The following is a 21507-nucleotide window of genomic DNA, read 5'->3' as shown; positions in this document are numbered from 1 at the left end:
GAATGACCCTTCTGAAGAGCTCAGTGACTTTCAATGTGGCACCGTCATAGGAAGCCGCCTTTCCAAAAAGTTTGTACAATTTTGGCCCTGCTCGAAATTCCCCAGTCAACTGTAAATTGTGTTGGAAAGGCTGTTATTGTGTGAGTGGAAATGTCTAGGAGCAACAATGGCTCAGCCGCGTAGTTGTAGGCCACACAAGCTCTCAGAATGGAACCGCTGAGTGCGTAAAAACCATCTATCCACGGTTGCAACACTCACTACCGAGTTCCAAACTGCCTCTGTAAGCAATGACAGCACAGTTTGTCGGGAAGTTCATGAAATGGCTTTCCATGGCCAAGCAGTCGCACACAAGCTTAAGATTACCATGCGCAATGCCAAGCATCGGTTGGAATTGTGTAAAGCTTGTGGTTATTGGATTCTGGAGCTGTGAAAACACGTTCTCTGGACTGATGAATCATGCTTCACCATCTGGCAGTCTGACGCACGAATCTGGGTTTGGCGGATGCCAGGAGAACACTACCAGCCCGAATGCATAGTGCCAACTATAAAGTTTAGTGGAAGAGAAATAATGGTCTGGGGCTGTTTTTCATGGTTCAGGCTCCTTAGTTCCAGTGAAGGGAAATCTTAATGTTACAGTATTAAATGACATTCTAGACAATTCTGTGCTTCCGACTTTGTGGCAACAGTTTGGGGAAGGCCCTTTCCTGTTTCAGGATGACAATGCCCCTGTGCACAGTGCAAGGTCCATACAGAAATGATTTGTCGGGCCTCTCGGGTGGCGCAGTGGTCCAAGGCACTGCATCGCAGTGCTAGCTGTGCCACCAGAGATTCTGGGTTCGAGCCCAGGCTCTGTCGCAGCCAGCCGCGACCGGGAGGTCCATGGGGCGACGCACATGGCCCAGCGTCGTCCAGGTTAGGGAGGGTTTGGCCGGCAGGGATATCCTTGTCTCATCACGCACTAGAGACTCCTGTGGCGGGCCGGGCGCAGTGCACACTACCAGGTCGCCAGGTGTACGGTGTCTCCTCCGACACATTGGTGTGGCTGGCTTCTGGGTTGGATGTGCGTTGTGTCAAGAAGCAGCGCTACAACTCCCGAGTCCATATGGGAGTTGTAGCGATGAGACAAGACTGTAACTACTACCAATTGGATACCACGAAATTGGGGAGAAAAACATTTTTTTTTTATTATGATTTGTGGAGATCTGTGTGGAAGAACTTGACTAGCATGTACATAGCCCTGACCTCAACACCACTGAACACCTTTGGAATGAATTGGAACGTCGACTGCGAGCCAGACCTAATCGCCCAACATCAGTGCCCGACCACACTAATGCTCTTGTGGCTGAATGGAAGCAAGTTCCCGTAGCAGTGCTCCATGGCTAGTGGAAAGCCTTCCCAGAAGAGTGGAGGCTGATGCCCATGATTTTGGAATGAGACGTTCGACGAGCAGGTGTCCACATACCTTCTGCCATGTATTGTACAATACAGTATCCTACAGAGACTAGTTTTATCAATAAGTCCTCAAATTGGGCCAAGATGTCAAATGTGACCACATCGACTTTAATGACAGCAACATATTGCTGTGTCTCAGTGTTTGTGCTACACAGTTAATTGCCTTATGAGTCATTCTCACTGCAAGTTATAAAAGGCAAAAACAAAAAACAATGCAATTAAAGTAATTTAGCTGTGTTTTTGTGTGTGTGTGTCTGTGTCTATGCATCTGTGTGTCTGTGTCTGCCTCTATGCATCTGTGTGCATGCGTCTGTGCATGTTTTCAGACATTTTCAATTACACAAGTGCAAAATGCTTATTTTCCATACTGCACTTCAAAATTTAACTCAACTCACTTACAAATTCACAACCCAATGAATCAACCCATTTACATCCCCAAAATCACCCTAAAACCTGCTCCTACCTAAACTTGACACTGTTTCCTAGGAAGTGATGTCATAGTGATGCCATTTGGTCTCCCAAAGTTACCTCTTCCTTAGCGACAGTGAGCTGCAGCTCCGCGCTATGTTTCTTGATGTTGTAGTATTGGACCTCCACCTCATGGGTGAGTTGTAGCCACATCTGTAGGGCCTCTGGGACCGACCACTCCGTCTGCATCTCCTTCTCTGCTCGCTTCAGGGCCATACGCACCTGGGGACGGGAGGGGGGAGGGGGGGGGGGCGGACATTTAGATCGTCGCACACACATGGGATAATATGAAATCTTGGCATAAAAGTGTATTGTACTGTACATAAGTAGTGTCTCTAGACAGATGGGGTTGCCTCCCACAACGTAGCAATGTTCCAGCTTACACGTTAGTTCAGAAACAATGTTAGTTTGGCATAGAGGCACTACGTCACTGCCTGATCTGCTTGTTGCCCCGCGCAGCTAGCAAGATGGAGATCACAGATGTTATATTTTTAATGAGTGCATTTTGCAAGTGGCTCGTTTGCATCAACTTCCTTTGTTAAAAACTCTGTTTCGAATCATGACGTTCTGGCATGTCCGCCTCGTGATTTTGTTGGTACAGCTATATGTTTGAAGACGACGCTCCCCGGGGAAATTATTTTTTTTTGTATTTTCCCCAAAGTTACCAAGAGGTTCCGTCATTAATCTCAGGCCCTAGTCATTGCTGTTGCCTAGTGTCTGGGTTTCTGAGACTCGTACATAAGGAGATGTTATTATGCAATGCGCAGGGGAACAGTGACAAATGCTTCACTGTGGAATATTATGTTATACACAGAGGAATAGTATTCTATGTGGTATGCATTTGACCTGAATACTATACTGCATTCATCTTACTGTGAATGGAGACTGCATTGTACTGTATGCTACACAAGGGGGCAGTATTTCACGTGACACAGGAAGATGGGATTTGATGCTAAACAACTGGACAGTATTCTTTGTAGGGTTGCAATGGGAGGGAATGTTACCGGTAACGAAATGTACCAGTAAACAACCAGATGTTTTTTGAACTTTCAAGGATTTTTGGTCATTTTCATAACATGTAAAATATCAAATAATAAAATAAGATGTTATAAATTTGAAAAATAGAACATTAGCCTAAATATAACCCATCAACTTGGTGAATACAGTTGGCGGTTAATATGAGGGTTTCAGCATGGGATGTACTTTATATTCGTACACGCATGTATTTAATTTACTATGTCAATATGTCTTTGTTGTAAATGTTTTGTGGCCAAACTGGTGGCAGTTGTGAAGAAGTCAATAGTTGGAGGCGTTGCAGAGTTAACTGCAAATTATGTAATTGTTGATTCAAGTCTTTTTTCATTAATTATTCTATTTGCTCTTAAAACCATATGGTCTATCCACTAGAAAATCATGGAAAATATGGACTCCGATGTAATGATAAAGAAAAAAAAACATTTTATATGATGAAAATAAAATCAACTTAAAGTAATTCAAGAATAAATTACCAAAGTTACATGTTAAATACCATAATTGCTGACAATTCCAGTAACTTTGGTGAATTACTGGTAGTTTTGCTACCTTAATTATGTGCAACACACTCTCCACAGTTCCTACCTGCACCAGCTCCTCCTCAGCATATTTGAGGCGGCTGAGCTCACACTCGGCCCCCTGGCGGAGCTCGCGGAGCCGGTACGACTCCTTCTTGGCCCCGCTGATCTCATCCCTCATCTTCTGCTCTAGGTTCTGCTTCTCCACCGCCACCGTGCGGTTCTCCTCCTGGGCCTTTTCGAGGCTGGAGGGCGGTGAGTGAGTGAGTGAGTGAGTGAGTGAGTGAGTGAGTGAGTGAGTGAGAGTGAGTGATAGAACCTTTTAGAAAATATGATCACTTTAAGCTAAATTAATTTAACTTAATAATTCTTCAGACTGCATGCCATACACCAAACAAAACAACGTCAGAGCCATTTGAGCCAATAGACAACTAAACCTGTGTATGCCATTTGTAAATCAACCATAAACCACCTTTAACCACATTTTACAAACCATTCATAAACAGCATCAGGCTACATACCGTCCCTGAAGGTCCATGAGGCTCTGCTCAGCACTCTGCAGGCTCTCCAAGTCCTTCATCATCTGACTCATGTGCACCTTGGAAGACTTGTTCTGGATGTAGGCGAACCAACAGCCCCCCATCCCGATCACTATAGATACCATCAACACAAAGTCCTTCATCCAGTTGTGTTGTGGACCTGAGAGGGAGGGTGGAGAGTACTTGAGTGAGGAAACATCCAGGGCAAGTTACATCATACTTCCAGGGTCATGTCCCGGGTCTTCTGAATTAACTTCAAGATTATCATCAAATTTGTGTAAATTGAAAAATATTTGTAAAAATATATATATATATATATATTTTACTAATGATGTGTATATAATATATATCCATGATTCTTGCAGAATGTAACTGAGGTAAGTTCAACTGTCATACCCCATCAGAACCAAAAACATAAGCTTGTTTCACTCCAATGTTAGTAAACAATGTAAATGCAAACAAACACTGTATAGTCTCAAAACATGGACGAAACTGTATTTTTTACACCATAGATGGTCAGTCTTTGCATCCATAGCTCTGTCTATGAATTACATTACATTTCTCCAGACCCATCCCTCAGTTTATTTGTTATTTTTTACCCATCCACCACCACCCTTCTTCTGAGGACACAAATAGTTAGTTTTGCAGCTTTTGTGATATACACACACCTACTCATTCAAGGGGTTTTATTTATTTAGACTATTTTCTACATTGTAGAATAACAGTGAAGACATCAAAACTATGAAATAACACATATGGAAACATGTAGTTACCAAAAAAGTGTTATTTGTGATTCTTGACAGTAGCCACCCTTTGCCTTGATGACAGCTTTGCACACTCTTGGCATTCTATCAACCAGCTTCACGAGGAAGTCACCTGGAATGCTTTTCCAACAGTCCTGAAGGCGTTCCCACATATGCTGAGCACTTTTTGGCTGCTTTTTCTTCACTCCGCACGGTCCAACTCATCCCAAACCATCTCAATTGGGTTGAGGTTAGGTGATTGTGGAGGCCAGGTCATCTGATGCAGCACTCCATCACTCTCCTTCTTGGTCAAATAGCCCTTACACAGCCTGGAGGTGTGATTTGGGTCATTGTCCTGTTGAAAAACAAATGATAGTCCCACTAAGCGCAAACCAGATGGGATGGCGTATTGCTGCAGAATGCTGTGGTAGCCATGCTGGTTAAGTGTGCCTTGAATTCTAAATGAATCACTGACAGTGTCACCAGCAAAGCACCCCCACACCATCACACCTCCTCCTCCATGCTTCACTGTGGGAACCACACATGCGGAGATCATCCGTTCACCTACTCTGCGTCTCACAAAAACACAGTGGTTGGAACCAAAAATCACAAATTTGGTCTCATCAGACCAAAGGACAGATTTCCACCAGTCTAATGTCCATTGCTTGTATTTCTCAGCCCCAGCAAGTCTCTTCTTCTTATTGGTGTCCTTTAGTTGGGGTTTCTTTGTAGCAATTCAACAATGAAGGCCTGATTCACGCAGTCTCCTCTGAACAGTTGATGTTGAGATGTTACTTGAACTCTGTGAGGCATTTATTTGGGCTGCAATTTGTGAGGCTGGTAACTTATACTCTACAGCAGAGACAACTCTGGGTCTTTCTTTCCTGTGGCGGTCCTCATGAGAGTCAGTTTCATCATAGAGCTTGATGGTTTTTGCGACTGCACTTGAAGAAACTTTCAAAGTTCCCGATTGGCTGACATTCATGTCTTAAAATAATGAACTGCCATTTCTCTTTGCTTGATATAATATGTTCTTGGTCTTTCACCAAATCCAGAGTACGGGCCTTGGTGTAAAGCTCATTCCTTCGAGAATAAACACAAATCCGACCATCACCCCTGGTGAGACAAAACTGTGACTCGTCAGTGAAGAGCACTTTTTGCCAGTCTCTGGTCCAGCGACGGTGAGTTTGTGCCCATAGGTGACGTTGTTGCCGGTGATGTCTGGTGAGGACCTGCCTTACAACAGGCCTACAAGCCCTCAGTCCATCCTCTCTCAGCCTATTGCGGACAGTTTTTTGTTGTTTTTTTTCTCACCTTTATTTAACCAGGTAAGCTAGTTGAGAACAAGTTCTCATTTACAACTGTGACAAGATAATGAAAAGCAGTGCGACAGAAACAACAACACAGAGTTACACATGGAATAAACAAGCATACAGTGAATAATACAATAGGAAAAAAAGAAAGTCTATATACAGTGTGTGCAAGTAAAGGCAATAAATAGGCCATAGTAGCAAAGTAATTTCAATTTAGCAGAGTAACACTGGAGTGATAGATGAGCAGATGATGTTGAGCAGATGATGATGTGCAAGTTGAAATACTGGTGTGCAAAAGAGCAGCAAAGTAAATAAAAACAATATGGGGATGAGGTAGGTAGATTGGGTGGGTTATTACCAGATGGACTATGTACAGCTGCAGCAATCGGTTAGCTGCTCAGATAGCTGATGTTTAAAGTTAATGAGGGAAATGTAAGTCTCCAGCTTCAGCGATTTTTGGAATTTGTTCCAGTCACTGGCAGCAGAGAACTGGATGGAAAGGCGGCCAAAGGAGGTATTGGCTATGAGGATGACCAGCGAGATATACCTGCTGGAGCGCCTGCTTGCAGCATGCATAAGGCACATTCACAGAGATGAGCAGGGACCCTGGGCATCTTTCTTTTGGTGTTTTTCAGAGTCAGTAGAAAGGCCACTTTAGTGTCCTAAGTTTTCAAAAGTGTGACCGTAATTGCTTACCGTCTATAAGCTGTTACTGTCTTAACGACCGTTCCACAGGTGCATGTTCATTAATTGTTTATGGTTCATTGAACAAGCTTGGGAAACAGTATTAAAACCCTTTACAGTGTAGATCTGTGAAGTTATTTGGATTTTTATGAATTGTCTTTTAAAGACAGGGTCCAGAAAAGGGGGCAATTAGGGATATTTCGTAAAAATCCAAATAACTTCACAGATCTACATTGTAAAGGGTTCTAACACTGTTTCCCATATATATGTATTTATTACACACACACACACATTTTTTTACCACATTTCCAGTAGGTCAGAAGTTTATATACACTCAATTAGTATTTAGTAGCATTGCCTTTAAATTGTTCAACTTTGGTCAAATGTTTTGGGTAGCCTTCCACAAGCTTCCCACAATAAGTTGGGTGAATTTTGGCCCATTCCTCCTGACAGAGCGGGTGTAACTGAGTCAGGTTTGTAGGCCTCCTTGCTCGCACACGCTTTTTTGATTCTTGGTCTAACCGAATCAAGGGAATAGATTCCCTCCGGTCTCCGACCGGATGTTTTGGTCGAGCTCTCTCAAAGACATTTTTTCGAAACAGACACCTATAGAATTGACATCGCCTCCTGATGAATTTTATCGCTTATTAACGTGTACTAATACCTAAAGTTGCATTACAAAAGTATGTCGAAGTGTTTTGTGAAAGTTTATCTTCGACTTTTTGAATTTAAAAAAATGACGTTACGTTATGAAACGCAATTTTTTTCCGTTTATCACACCGTCTTCATAGATCGATATCTAGGCTATATATGGACCGATTTAATCGAAAAAAAAAGACCCAATAGTGATTATGGAACATCAAGGAGTGCCAACAAAGAAGATGGTCAAAGGTAATGAATGTTTTATATTTTATTTGTGCGGTTTGTGTAGCGACGACTATGCTAATTATTTTGTTTACGTCCCCTGCCGGTCTTTTGGGGTGTTACATGCTATCAGATAAGCTTCTCATGCTTTCGCCGAAAAGCATTTTAAAAATCTGACTTGTTGCCTGGATTCACAATGAGTGTAGCTTTAATTCAATACCCTGCATGTGTATTTTAATGAACGTTTGAGTTTTAACTAATACTATTAGCATTTAGCGTAGCGCATTTGCATTTCCAGAGCTCTAATATATAATAATAATAATATATGCCATTTAGCAGACGCTTTTATCCAAAGCGACTTACAGTCATGTGTGCATACATTCTACGTATGGGTGGTCCCGGGGGATCGAACCCACTACCCTGGCGTTACAAGCGCCATGCTCTACCAACTGAGCTCTAGATGGGACGCCTGCGTGCCAGGTAGGACCAAGAGGTTAACTTAGTGTATGTAAATACTTTGAACAAAAAAGTTTAATTTTCAATTAATCGGAAATGAGAAGTTGTAATCTGTACGAAGGCCATTTTTGAACAAAGGATGGGTCTTTCTTAATAACCCACTAGAGAACCAGTTCAGATTTAAGTCCAATGTATGTATGAGTGAAGCTTTTAGTGAGAGGTTTAATGCTTTAATATTTAATCATTACAGCCCCCAAACTCATATTCATTTTATAAATATGCACGTTTCATTTTGCCTGGCTTAGTGGTCCAAATAAAATGAAATATTTTTTGCTCATACGATAAATAAAAAACAGGTTGGGTTCCCGCTTTGTTATAGTTTCAATTAAGGATTCTTGCTTTTAGACGCATTCAGAAAGTATTCAGACCCCTCGACTGTTGCACATTTTGTTACCTTACAGCCTTATTCTAACATTGATTGAATTGTTTTTTTTTCTCCTCATCAATCTACAACACTACTAGCTTGGCACGCCTGTATTTAGAGCGTTTCTACCATTCTTCTCTGCAGATCCTCTCAAGGTTGGATGGGGAGCATCGCTGCACAGCTATTTTCAGGTCTCTCCAGAGATGTTCAAACAGGTTCAAGTCCGGGCTCTGGTTGGGCCACTCAAGGACATTCAGAGACCAGTCCCGAAGCCACTCCTGCGGTGTCTTGGCTGTGTGCTTAGGGTTGTTGTCCTGTTGGAAGGTGAACCTTCGCCCCAGTCGGACATCCTGAGCAGGTTTTCATCAAGGATCTCTCTGTACTTTGCTCCGATCCTGACTAGGCTCCCAGTACCTGCCTCTGAAAAACATCCCCACAGCATGATGCTGCAACCACCATGCTTCACTGTAGGTACGGTGCCAGGTCACCTCCAGAAGTGGCGCTTGGCATTCATGCCAAAGAGTTCAATCTTGGTTTCATCAGACCAGAGAATCTTCAGGTACCTTTTGTCAACTCCAAGCGGGCTGTCATGTGCCTTTTACTGAAGAGTGGCTTCCATCTGGCCACTCTACCATAAAGGCCTGATTGGTGGAGTGCTTCAGAGATGGTTGTCCTTCTGGAAGGTTCTCCCATATTCACAGAGAATCTCTGGAGCAGTGTTCTTGGAGACCTTCACTCTGTCAGAGTGACCATTGGGATAATGGTCACCTCCCTGACCAAGGCCCTTCTCCCGATTGCTCAGTTTGGCCGGGCGGCCAGCTCTAAGAATTGACTTGGTGGTTCCAAACGTCTTCCATTCAAGAATGATGGAGCCCACTGTGTTCTGTTCTGCCTGTTCATAGCAAACGAAAAATATGTATTTTCTATGAATAAAAAAATCTGAGAATAGTAATATTTTACACACACGAACGTAACCATAAGCAATCATTTCCGATGAAAAAAGAAACGTGAAAATTGGTGGATATAGCGCTTTGGAAATAAATTATTCACTTTTTCATAATTTCCTTGATGTTTGATAAATACTGGCACCAAACAGTCACACATACCTCAGAGCGCGACGTGCGTTTGTTGTTGGTGAACGCTGAAACCTCAACTAAAGATCTCGGTTTAAAAGCTGACATTATTTTTATATACTTTTATTTTGAATCTTGCGGCTCTGTTGGGCTAAATTGCTGTGAGCGCTGCCATCTGTCCCGGCATCCTGACAGATTCCGTATAGGGGGAGAGAAAGCCCAGCTAGCCTGGCTGGCCTGGAGTTCTCAAATGGAGACCGCTATTGAATGTTTCCATTGTTGAAGGAGCAGCGTTTACTTTGCTTTGTTCCGCGACAATGTGGACCGCGTTGACTTTCAATGTAGCAACTGCTTGCTTGCGGAGGACTACAGTGGCGAAGTAGCTACTCTTAGCTAACCTACTGGGAAACTCACACCCACCTACTTTTTAGTTTTCTTCCACCCCAGTAGCCGGACGCCGCTCTGGTGTGGTGGAAGTTTTGCCGCCGTGTCGGCACTCCACAGCTGACTGGCAGGTGCTAGCCAGGGTTCCAACCCCGAAGGGGTCTCCCCCTTCCCTGGAGAACGGAGCTGGTCTCGACCCAACCAACCAGGCGATCTCCTCTGGCAATGGGGGTCTCCATGGAGATGTTGATCCGGGATTGACAGACCAGAAACAGCTTTGCCGCCCTGGATCCAGAGGTTCCGGCGTCTTCGTCCGTGGTGGTTTCCCAATCAAGATCGGATCCGGAGGTACCTGCGTCTTCGTCCTTGGCTCTCTCTCTCTCTCGGGTGGCTTCTACTTCGGGTTCAGCTCATCGGAGCTCACCAGACCGCGAGGCTGCTAGAAAGACCAGCACATTCAACATCACCAGCTGTCATCATAGGCAGCTCTATGGTGAGAAACATCTCGGTCGCCAAAACAGAAAACCTGTTCCACCCAGGAGCACGAGTACAGGACATAACAAGGACATAATCTGTTCTACCACAGATGCCGGGAGGTGACACTGTCGTAGCCCATGTGGGGTCAAACGACATCAGAAGGGCCAGCTCGGAACATTTGAAAATTGATTTTAAAATAACTGATTTTAGCATAAAAAGACTAAAAACGGCCAATAATTTCAGGTCCAGTACCATCATTAGGGCGCGGGTGTGAAAGATTAAGCAGACTGCCGACATTATACACTGCTCAAAAAAATAAAGGGAACACTTAAACAACACAATGTAACTCCAAGTCAATCACACTTCTGTGAAATCAAACTGTACACTTAGGAAGCAACACTGATTGACAATAAATTTCACATGCTGTTGTGCAAATGGAATAGACAACAGGTGGAAATTATAGGCAATTAGCAAAGGAGTGGTTCTGCAGGTGATAACCACAGACCACTTCTCAGTTCCTATGCTTCCTGGCTGATGTTTTGGTCACTTTTGAATGCTGGCGGTGCTTTCACTCTAGTGGTAGCATGAGACGGAGTCTACAACCCACACAAGTGGCTCAGGTAGTGCAGCTCATCCAGGATGGTACATCAATGCGAGCTGTGGCAAGAAGGTTTGCTGTGTCGGTCAGCGTATTGTCCAGAGCATGAAGGAGAACTGCTAGAGCCCTGCAAAATGACCTCCAGCAGGCCACAAATGTGCATGTGTCTGCTCAAACGGTCAGAAACAGACTCCATGAGGGTGGTATGAGGGCCCGACGTCCACAGGGGGGGGGGGGGGGGTTGTGCTTACAGCCCAACACCGTGCAGGACGTTTGGCATTTGCCAGAGAACACCAAGATTCGCAAATTCGCCACTGGCGCCCTGTGCTCTTCACAGATCAAAGCAGGTTCACACTGAGCACATGTGACAGACGTGACAGTCTGGAGACGCCGTGGAGAACGTTCTGCTGCCTGCAACATCCCCCAGCATGACCGGTTTGGCGGTGGGTCAGTCATGGTGTGGGGTGTAATTTCTTTGGGGGGCCGCACAGCCCTCCATGTGCTCGCCAGAGGTAGCCTGACTGCCATTAGGTACCGAGATGAGATCCTCAGACCCCTTGTGAGACCATATGCTGGTGTGGTTGGCCCTGGGTTCCTCCTAATGCAAAACCATGCTAGACCTCATGTGGCTGGAGTGTGTCAGCAGTTCCTGCAAGAGGAAGGCATTGATGCTATGGACTGGCCCGCCCGTTCCCCAGACCTGAATCCAATTGAGCACATCTGGGACATCATGTCTCGCTCCATCCACCAACGCCACGTTGCACCACGGACTGTCCAGGAGATGGCGGATGCTTTCATCCAGGTCTGGGAGGAGATCCCTCAGGAAACCATCCGCCACCTCACCAAGAGCATGCCCAGGCATTGTAGGGAGGTCATACAGGCACGTGGAGGCCACACACACTACTGAGCCTCATTTTTACTTGTTTTAAGGACATTATATCAAAGTTGGATCAGCCTGTAGTGTGGTTTTCCCAATTTCATTTTGAGTGTGACTCCAAATCCAGACCGCCAGTGGTTGGTAAATTTGATTTCCATTGATCATTTTTGTGTGATTTTGTTGTCAGCACATTAAACTATGTAAAGAAAAAAGTATTTAATAAGAATATTTCATTCATTCAAATCTCGGATGTGTTATTTTAGTGTTCCCTTTATTCAGTGTACATCTGGCTAAAAATCTACTGTAGCTCTGCTGAAGTCACTTTTATTGGCAACTTCTGGAAACAGAAGATACTCCACAGGAATGACGGAGTCCATCCAAATCATCATGGCCCCTGGACTCTTGTCCACGCATTTCAAGGCTGCGTTGAAACAATGACTGGTAAATGATCCAAGACCAGCTCAGTTAATCCCTACCATTGTGACAATGTGTCATCATAATGCTGCATCAGATGTGCATGATCTTAGGGGCAGTGGCAAATACAATGCAAGTGTCACGCCCTGGTCTTAGTATTTTGTGTTGTCTTTATTATTTTGGTCAGGCCAGGGTGTGACATGGGTTTATTATGTGGTGTGTTTTGTCTTGTTTTGTTTTTGTAGGTATTGGGATTGTGATATAGTAGGGTTATCTAGAATAGTCTATGGCTTTTCTAGAGTGGTTCTCAATCAGAGGCAGGTGTTTATCGTTGTCTCTGATTGGGAACCATATTTAGGCAGCCATATTCTTTGATTATTTCATGGGTGATTGTTCCGGTCTCTGTGTTTGTTTGTTTGTTTGTTTTTATGTTACGTTTATTGTTCGTGGTTCATCTTCATTAAAGATGTATCGAATTAACCACGCTGCATTTTGGTTCTCCTTTCACCTTAAGAAAACCGTAACAGAATCACCCACCACAACAGGACCAAGCGCCGTGGTGACAGGCAGCGGCAGGAGGAGCAGCGATCACAGGACTTCTGGACTTGGGAGGAGATATTGTGGAAAACGGCCATCCGTTGGGCATTTTGAGTAGCCAATGCGCCAGCTGTTTTTCAGGCTTCTTCTGAACGTTTTTGACGGAAAATGACCCTGGGCACAGCCTGGAGAATATCGCCGCCCCAAAGAAGAGCTGGAGGCGGGGAAAGCGGAGAGACACTGGTATGAGGAGGCAGCACGGTGACGCGGATGGAAGCCCGAGAGTCAGCCCCAAAAATGTCTTGGGGGGGGTGGGGGCTCACAGGGAGTATGGCTACGCCAGGTAGGAGACCTGCGCAAACATCCTGTGCTTACCGGGGGCTAGAGAGGCCGGGCAGGCACCGTGTTATGCTGTGGAGCGCACGGTGTCTCCAGTGCGGGTGCATAGCCCGGTGCGGTACATACCAGCTCCTCGTATCGGCCGGGCTAGAGTGGGCATCGAGCCAGGTAAGGTTGGGCAGGCTCGGTGCTCAAGAGCTCCAGTGCGTCAGTGCTCAGTCTATCCAGTACCACCTCCACGCACCAGCCCTCCGGTGGCCTACAGTGCGCCTCGTCTGTCCAGCACTGCCAGAGCCTTCCTCCTTTACAGCGCTTCCGCAGTCTCTCGCCTGTTCTGCGCTGCCGGAGTCTCCCGCTTGTTTAGCGCTGCCAGAACCTTCCTCCTCTACTGCGCTGCCGGAGACTCCCGCCTGTTCAGCGCTGCAGATCCGCCAGTCTGCATGGAGCAGCCAGAGCCGCCAGTCTGCATGGAGCAGCCAGAGCCGCCAGTCTGCATGGAGCAGCCAGAGCCGCCAGTCTGCATGGAGCAGCCAGAGCCGCCAGTCTGCATGGAGCAGCCAGAGCCGCCAGTCTGCATGGAGCAGCCAGAGCCGCCAGTCTGCATGGAGCAGCCAGAGCCGCCAGTCAGCATGGAGCAGCCAGAGCCACCAGGATCTTCCAGATCCGCCAGTCAGCCAGGATCCGCCAGTCAGCAAGGATCTTCCAGATCCGCCAGTCAGCCAGGATCCGCCAGTCAGCCAGGATCAGTCCAGTGGGGCCTTTGTTGAGGGTTACTAGGCCAAGGTCGGCGGCGAGGGTCGCCAATCTAAGGACACGATGCAGGCGGACTGAGACTTTGTTGGAGTGGGGTCCACGTCCCGCGCCGGAGCCGCCACCGTGGACAGACGCCCACCCGGAACCTCCCCTATGGGTGTGCGGCCGGGAGTCCGCACCTTGGGGGGAGGGGTGGGAGGGGGTTCTGTCACGCCCTGGTCTTAGCATTTTGTGTTTTCTTTATTATTTTGGTCAGGCCAGGGTGTGACATGGGTTTATTATGTGGTGTGTTTTGTCTTGTTTTTTGTAGGTATTGGGATTGTGATATAGTAGGGTTATCTAGAATAGTCTATGGCTGTCTGGAGTGGTTCTCAATCAGAAGCAGGTGTTTATCGTTGTCTCTGATTGGGAACCATATTTAGGCAGCCATATTCTTTGATTGTTTCGTGGGTGTTTGTTCCTGTCTCTGTGTTTGTTTGCACCAGATTAGGCTGTTTAGGTTTTCGCGTTACATTTCTTGTTTTTTATTGTTCATTGTTCGTGTTCTTTCTTTATTAAACATGTATCAAAATTACCACGCTGCATTTTGGTCCGATCCTTGCTACACCTCCTCGTCAGAGGAGATAGAAGAAAACCGTAACAGCAAGTAATTTAATTGATGTACCCTAATTGCACCGAATACGTCGGTTTATCCTACAGCTATTGTAAGCAGTAATCATGAGCCTAAAACCAGAGTTGTTACACTGTTAGCACTGAGGCGGTGTTCAATAGTAGGAAGACCACTTTATGCAGTTCCCCTGCACTATCAGCTCCAATGTAAATAACATGAGTAAGTCTACCTCTGATAAGCTTCCCAGTAAAGCATTAAAAACAATCAAGCAACCCAGAAAAGTCCTAAAAATAGCTCATATTAACATATGTAGCCTAAGCAACAAGGTCCATGAAGTCAACTTGCTTGTAATAGATGACAACATTATTCTGACTATCTCTGAAACTCACTTAGATAATACCTTTGATGATACAGTGGTAGCAATACATGGTTATAACATCTCAAGCAGTAAAATTTGATTTAAAAAAAAGAAATGATTCAAAAACACCTTATAGAACAGCGGGCACTGTGAAGCAACAAATACATTCTCACACACACACACACACACACACACACACACACACACACACACACACACACACACACACACACACACACACACACACACACACACACACACACACACACACACACACACACACACACACACACACACACACACACACACACACAGTACTGTAGATATGTGGTAGTGGTGGAGTAGGGGCCTGAGGGCACACAGTGTGTTGTGAAATCTGTGAATGTATTGTAACGTTTTAAAATTGTATAAACGGCCTTAATTTTGCCGGACCCCAGGGAGAGTAGCTGCTGCTTTGGCAGCAGCTAAATTGGGATCCAGAATAAATACAAATACTTACGTAAGGGAGGGCCGAAGAGCACAGCATCTAGTGCTTTTAGATTTAGTTTCTGTTTGTGCCGCTGGTCTAATATCTTTAGCTGACCAGACATAAACGACGGTTCGTTTGCCGCTAATCTGAAATAGAGAGAAAAAGAATGGATTGGTAAAGGGTTGGAAATATTTTCACAATAACTATACTCTTTGTTTAAGAACTTGTTCAACCATGCATACATGGCCAAGTAAGCAAACGTGTGTGTGTTTCTGTATCTCGTCTCATGTGTTAAATGGGCGTTGGTGTGTCTGCGTGTGAGTGTGTGTGTCTGAACGTGCCTGTATACTTGTGCCACCACCATATTAAACTGGATCAGACAACATGGCAGTCAGCGACACCTGATCCACTGCTGTGACATTGTTTCATGAGTCCGTGCCCACGGGTACAGAGGGGGGCACAACACCCCTGACCCCCTATACACCCCCACCATCCCCTCAACTCCCTTCCAACCTCAATTATCCCCCTCCCACTCTATTCTTTCCATGTACTCATTCTATACATACGTCCCACTGGCAGTAAATCTCAATCCTAAAGAGCTTCTAATATAACCGCTCTAACTCTTATTGATGACAACTAAACAGGTGGTTTCAAGTTAAAGTCTCCTGCTGACTTCTGCTAACTTCAGAGTCATGATAAAAACTGGGGTGTAAGTACACTAAATTGCACTAATGTGACTACATGGGTAGGGGGATTTTGTGTCAGTTGAAGTGGGTATACGGTGTGTGTGTGTGTGTGTGTGTGTGTGTGTGTGTGTGTGTGTGTGTGTGTGTGTGTGTGTGTGTGTGTGTGTGTGTGTGTGTGTGTGTGTGTGTGTGTGTGTGTGTGTGTGTGTGTGTGTGTGTGTGTGTGTGTGTGTGTGTGTCTGAATGTGCCTGTGTACTCGTGCCACCACCACCATCTTAAACTGGATCAGACAACATGGCAGCCAGCGACACCTGATCCACTGCTGTGACATCGTTTCATGAGTCAGCGCCCGTGGGTAAGGGGGGGAAACAACACCCCTGACACTCTAGAGATCCCTCCATTCCCCTCAACTCCCTTCCACCCTCCTCTATCCCCCTTCCCACTCTATTCCTTCCATGTACTCATTCCACACATACACTACCGTTCAAAAGTTTGGGGTCACTTAGAAATGTCCTTGTTTTTGTCCATTAAAATAACATCAAATTGATCAGAAATAAAGTGTAGGCATTGTTAATGTTGTAAATGAGCATTGTAGCTGGAAATGGCAGATTTTCTTATGGAATAACTACATAGGCGTACAGAGACCCATTATCAGCAACCCCTGTGTTCCAATGGCACGCTAATCCAAGTTTATCGTTTTAAAAAGGCTAATTGATCATTAGAAAACCCTTTTGCAATTATGTTAGCACATCTGAAAACTGTTGTTCTGATTAAATAAAAAGAAAAACTGGCCTACTTTAGACCATTTGAGTATCTGTAGCATCAGCATTTGTGGGTTTGATTACAGGCTCAAAATGGCCAGAAACAAAGAACTTTCTTCTGAAACTCATCAGTCTATTCTTGTTCTGAGAAATGAAGGCTATTCCATGTGAGAAATTGCCAAGAAACTGAAGATCTCGCACAACACTGTGTACTACTCCCTTCACAGAACAGCACAAACTGTCTCTAACCAGAATAGAAAGAGGAGTGGGAGGCCCCGGTGCACAATTGAGCAAGAGGACAAGTACATTAGTGTCTCGTTTGAGAAACAGATGCCACACAAGTCCTCAACTGGCAGCTGCATTAAATAGTACCTGCAAAACACCAGTCTCAACGTCAACAGTGAAGAGGCGACTCCGGGATGCTGGCCTTCTAGGCAGAGTTACAAAGAAAAAGCCATATCTCAGACTGGCCAATAAAACTAAAAGATTAATATGGGCAAAAGAACAGACACTGGCTTGAGGAAGATTGAAAAAAAGTGTTATGGACAGACGAATCTAAGTTTGAGGTGTTCGGATTACAAAGAATAACATTTGTGAGAGACAGAAAAAATGCTGGAGGAGTGCTTGACGCCATCTGTCAAGCATGGTGGAGGCAATGTGATGGTCCAGGGGTGCTTTGGTGGTAAAGTGGGAGATTTGTACAGGGTAAAAGGGATCTTGAAGAAGGAAGGCCATACCCTGTGGACGGTGCTTAATTGGAGCTAATTTCCTCCTACAACAGGACAATGACCCAAAGCACAGCTCCAAACTATGCAATAACTATTTAGGGAAGAAGCAGTCAGCTGGTATTCTGTCTTTAATGGAGTGGCCAGCACAGTCACCGGATCTCAACCCTATTGAGCTGTTGTGGGAGCAGCTTGACCGTAAGAAGCGCCCATCAAGACAATCCAACTTGTGGGAGGTGCCTCAGGAAGCATGGGGTGAAATCTCTTCAGATTACCTCAACAAATTGACAACTAGAATACCAAAGGTCTGCAAGGCTGTAATTGCTGCAAATGGAGGGTTCTTTGACGAAAGCAAAAGTTTGAAGAACACAATTATTTATAATCTTGTCAACGTCTTGAGTATATTTCCTTTTCATTTTATGTATGTTCTCATGGAAAACAAGGACATTTCTAAGTGACCCCAAACATTTGAAAGGTAGTGTATGTCCGGTATTCAGTGAATCACAAACCTAAAGAGCTTCTAATATAACTGCTCTAACTTTTATTGATGACATCTAAAGAGGTGGTTTCAAGTTATATCAAGGTGTCACCTATTGACTAACATAATTGCCTGCTGATATCGGGGTCATGATAAAAACTGGGGTGCAAGTTCACTAAATTGCACTAATGTAACTACATGGGTAGGGAGGTTATGTGTCGGTGAAGTGGGTACATGGTGGGTGTGTGTGCGTGCCTTTGTGCATATGTGTGTGTCTCTGTGTCACGTTTGGGTCATTTCTTTCCCATTCCACCTGCACTACCTCACATGTCCAGCAGTGGGCAGCATTGGTCTGAGTAGCATTGTGCACGCAATTTCTTTGGGTGGTTATAATCATAGAATTCCTATTCATTTAGTATGATCTCCATGGGCCTAGTAAACATAGTAAATATTTGTCATATAACTTTTCCCATGTATTACCTTTTCACATGACAAACACAACCAGTCAATGTTTTCAACGGATTGTCAAAAAAAAATCACATTGAAAAGGCGATCCTGTTGGCTACCCACTCGCATTTGTACACTCACAAAATAACAGTGCACCCACAATTTGATTAACGTAGAGAGACATCTGTTAAAGACGCTAAAAGGGTTATGACATTCTGCGATTGTCATTAGGCCCACTACTCTACACGTTTCACATTCTATTAGTCGTATGTAAGGGAGACATACACATGGTATACATCGGCCAACTAAACGCTTACTCGCAGGCTCCTTCTCGACAATGCAACAACAATAAGAAATAATCAAATAGAAGAATATGAACATAAAGTAAATGGCTCAGTAGAATGTGTAGCCTGAATTGATGCGTCCACTGCTGTACCCATGCGTCTTGATCTGGGCCACTTGTCTCTGCCTTGGTAAAATGTTAGTGTTGTCCTCGAACCACAACTCAATTTTCTGCGGGTATACTGAGATGTGGTGTGATAATGTACTCACCGAGGCAGAGTGTTTCCGTTGAACCGGAAGTCTCTGAAGTTCCTCTCATACTGAGGCAGCTCCACCGACTCCTTAAGCCACTGGACAGTGTCATCCGTCGTCCAGTTGTGAACTACAGAAAGAGCGAGAGCAAAATGTTTTTAAAAAACAAAGAGAGTGTCATTTCCCCAAATTTGAAACCCGTATTCAAAGTTTCAAAGACCTCTCTGGTGAGAGTAGGCTACCCGTCCTGTTGGGGGAGGACGCAGAGAGCTGTCGGTTGGCAAGGCACTATATTTCTGCCTTACATAAAACGAGGGACAGTGTCTTACAGACCAACAAACCTGCACACGTGCTCTATGCCATTGTTGTTGTTCAATGTATGGTTATTTTGGCCCTTAGGTTATTGTTGTTACTGTTGTCCCTTTGACAATATTAATTATTATTATTTTAATTACAGTACCAGTCAAAGGTTTGGACACATACTCATCCAGGGTTTTTCTTTATTTTTTAAACTATTTTCTACATTGTAGAGTAATACTGAAGATATTTTTTTAATCTGCAATGTAGAAAACGTTGAATGAAAAACGTTGAATGAGTAGGTGTGTCCAAACATTTTTGACTGGCACTGTATGTTGATATTGTAAATCTCAAGTAAGCTTTGGCAATATGTACATTGTTAAAGTCAAGCCAATAAAGCAAATTGAATTGAGAGACAGGGAGAAAATGTTAGTTACACAATGTCCTATCATTTACAAATGTCTCTTCCCTACCTCCCTCCAGTATTCCCAATCCCTCCAGTACTTCCCTCCATTTCTTGCTCTCTCCCTTCCTCTTTCTCACCCGCCCTCCATCCTTCTCTCCGTTCCATCTATCTCCTACCTTCAGAGGTCTTCCAGCCCTTCCACAGCTCCTCTACGGTGATGTGTTGGTCTTCCCTGTGCAGGTTACTGTGTTTGTTGGTTTGCTGTTGCTTCATGTCTTCTCTAATAAACTGCAAGAAGAAAAACACATTTCAGTATTATTACTGGTTATCCCATGCAGTATATATATAGCATTGTGTCGTTATAGATTTCAATCAAATTGAAGCAGTTAACATAAACTAAATACAGGATAGAAGTTATGACATTGCAGAGAACCTTGAACAACACCAGACACGACTTTCAGTGTGATGTGAGATCTCGTCGTTGTCTTTCTATGGTCAGGCTACGGGTGTTGTTGTGACAATGATGTTTGAGAAGTCTGGACCCAGAGATCCAGTCTCAGACCCAGGGGAGCCGCCAGGGGATTTTAGGCCCCATGAAAAGATATCACATTGGGCCCCACTACCACAGGCCACACCAACCCTGCGCAATTGCTGTAACCACACACCTCTAGAACCCAATCGACCCATTCAAAGCTTTAATACCTTTGCAGGCTTGCAACTCTCTTGTAGTCCAATATTTACTGTACGATAGTGAGCTGTGTGTGTGAGAGCTGTGATAATATAACACTGCGCAGACATGCATGCAAACAGTGGAATTCATTATTTGATGCCAGACTGTTTGATACCCTCTATAAGAAATGTGCTAAAGGCCATCTTTTACAGTCTAAATGTAATTTTAATGGTACAATTCGCAAATGGAAAATGATCTTATTCATTAAATGTTAACTTAAAATAAATAGAACTGAAATGTACATTAACATCTTCAATTAAAATAAAGTAACATTATCATCGGTAGAATGATATAACAAACAAAATAGTAAAATCAGCAGCAGATTTTTTTAACTAAGTATACATACCAACTAGAAAATAAGCAGCTGTAAAAAAAAAAGTGGAAATGGGAAATTGAAAACAAAATGGAAATGAAAAGGCCTGATGGTGGTGCTAGAGGAAAGGTCAAGCGGTCACATATCAACAGGTTTCTTCCACTCTGTGTCTTGATTGCCATAACATTTGTTGTGCACAATCCAGCCAGATATATTTTGTTCTCAGCCTGTGGGCATCATGTGTGTAGTGATCCAATATCCATAGCCATGCCTTTTAACAGTCATCACTGGCCCTTGCTCAGCCTTACTCACCAAGAGCCCAGCGCCCAGCCTTCTTGCTAGCAAAGTCACTGATCAAGTCTTTGAAGTCCAGCTTTCCAGCTAACTGACTTTCAATGGACAGCATGGCATGACTGCAAAGCCTGCCCTGGGACATAGAGGACCTCAATATTTTTTTTTTTTATAAAAAAATAAATAATCAGTTTTAGCTTACTGGAAGCTCTCTCGTCACCAGCAACAGTCACAGGCAGTGTGCAAAATATACGTAAAGCAACGCACACTTCTCCAAAAATGCTTTGCAGCTGCATCTTACAAGTTGTATTCAGAATACCAAGAGGGGACAAGTTTGAAACTCAGGTGTCAGATCTCTGGAATACTTCATGATCAGTGATTGGCACACAGAAGGGACTTCATCCTCACTAATCTGCCCAACTTTCAGAACAGCAGAAAATTATTCTACAATTTTTT

At 44.3% G+C, this 21507-nt stretch overlaps 1 protein-coding gene across 1 annotated transcript in view; it reads right to left on the bottom strand.

The window, feature by feature from the left end:
• The window catches only part of LOC124008009 (stromal interaction molecule 2-like), a 144771-nt gene that overhangs the window by 8053 nt on the left and 115211 nt on the right, over positions 1 to 21507 (bottom strand). Inside the window, exons 3-8 of the mRNA XM_046318925.1 lie at positions 19894 to 20005; positions 19033 to 19144; positions 15413 to 15528; positions 3992 to 4169; positions 3538 to 3715; positions 1981 to 2142 (exon numbers count right to left, since the gene is read on the bottom strand). Of these exons, the coding sequence (XP_046174881.1) occupies positions 1981 to 2142; positions 3538 to 3715; positions 3992 to 4169; positions 15413 to 15528; positions 19033 to 19144; positions 19894 to 20005 (858 nt within the window). The remainder of the gene's footprint in view (positions 1 to 1980; positions 2143 to 3537; positions 3716 to 3991; positions 4170 to 15412; positions 15529 to 19032; positions 19145 to 19893; positions 20006 to 21507) is intronic.

Source organism: Oncorhynchus gorbuscha, linkage group LG21 (assembly GCF_021184085.1).
Source record: "Oncorhynchus gorbuscha isolate QuinsamMale2020 ecotype Even-year linkage group LG21, OgorEven_v1.0, whole genome shotgun sequence".
NCBI classification, from domain to species: domain Eukaryota; kingdom Metazoa; phylum Chordata; class Actinopteri; order Salmoniformes; family Salmonidae; genus Oncorhynchus; species Oncorhynchus gorbuscha.
The sequence above is the reverse complement of the archived record's forward strand: the minus strand, read 5'-3'. Positions and strand labels throughout refer to the sequence as shown.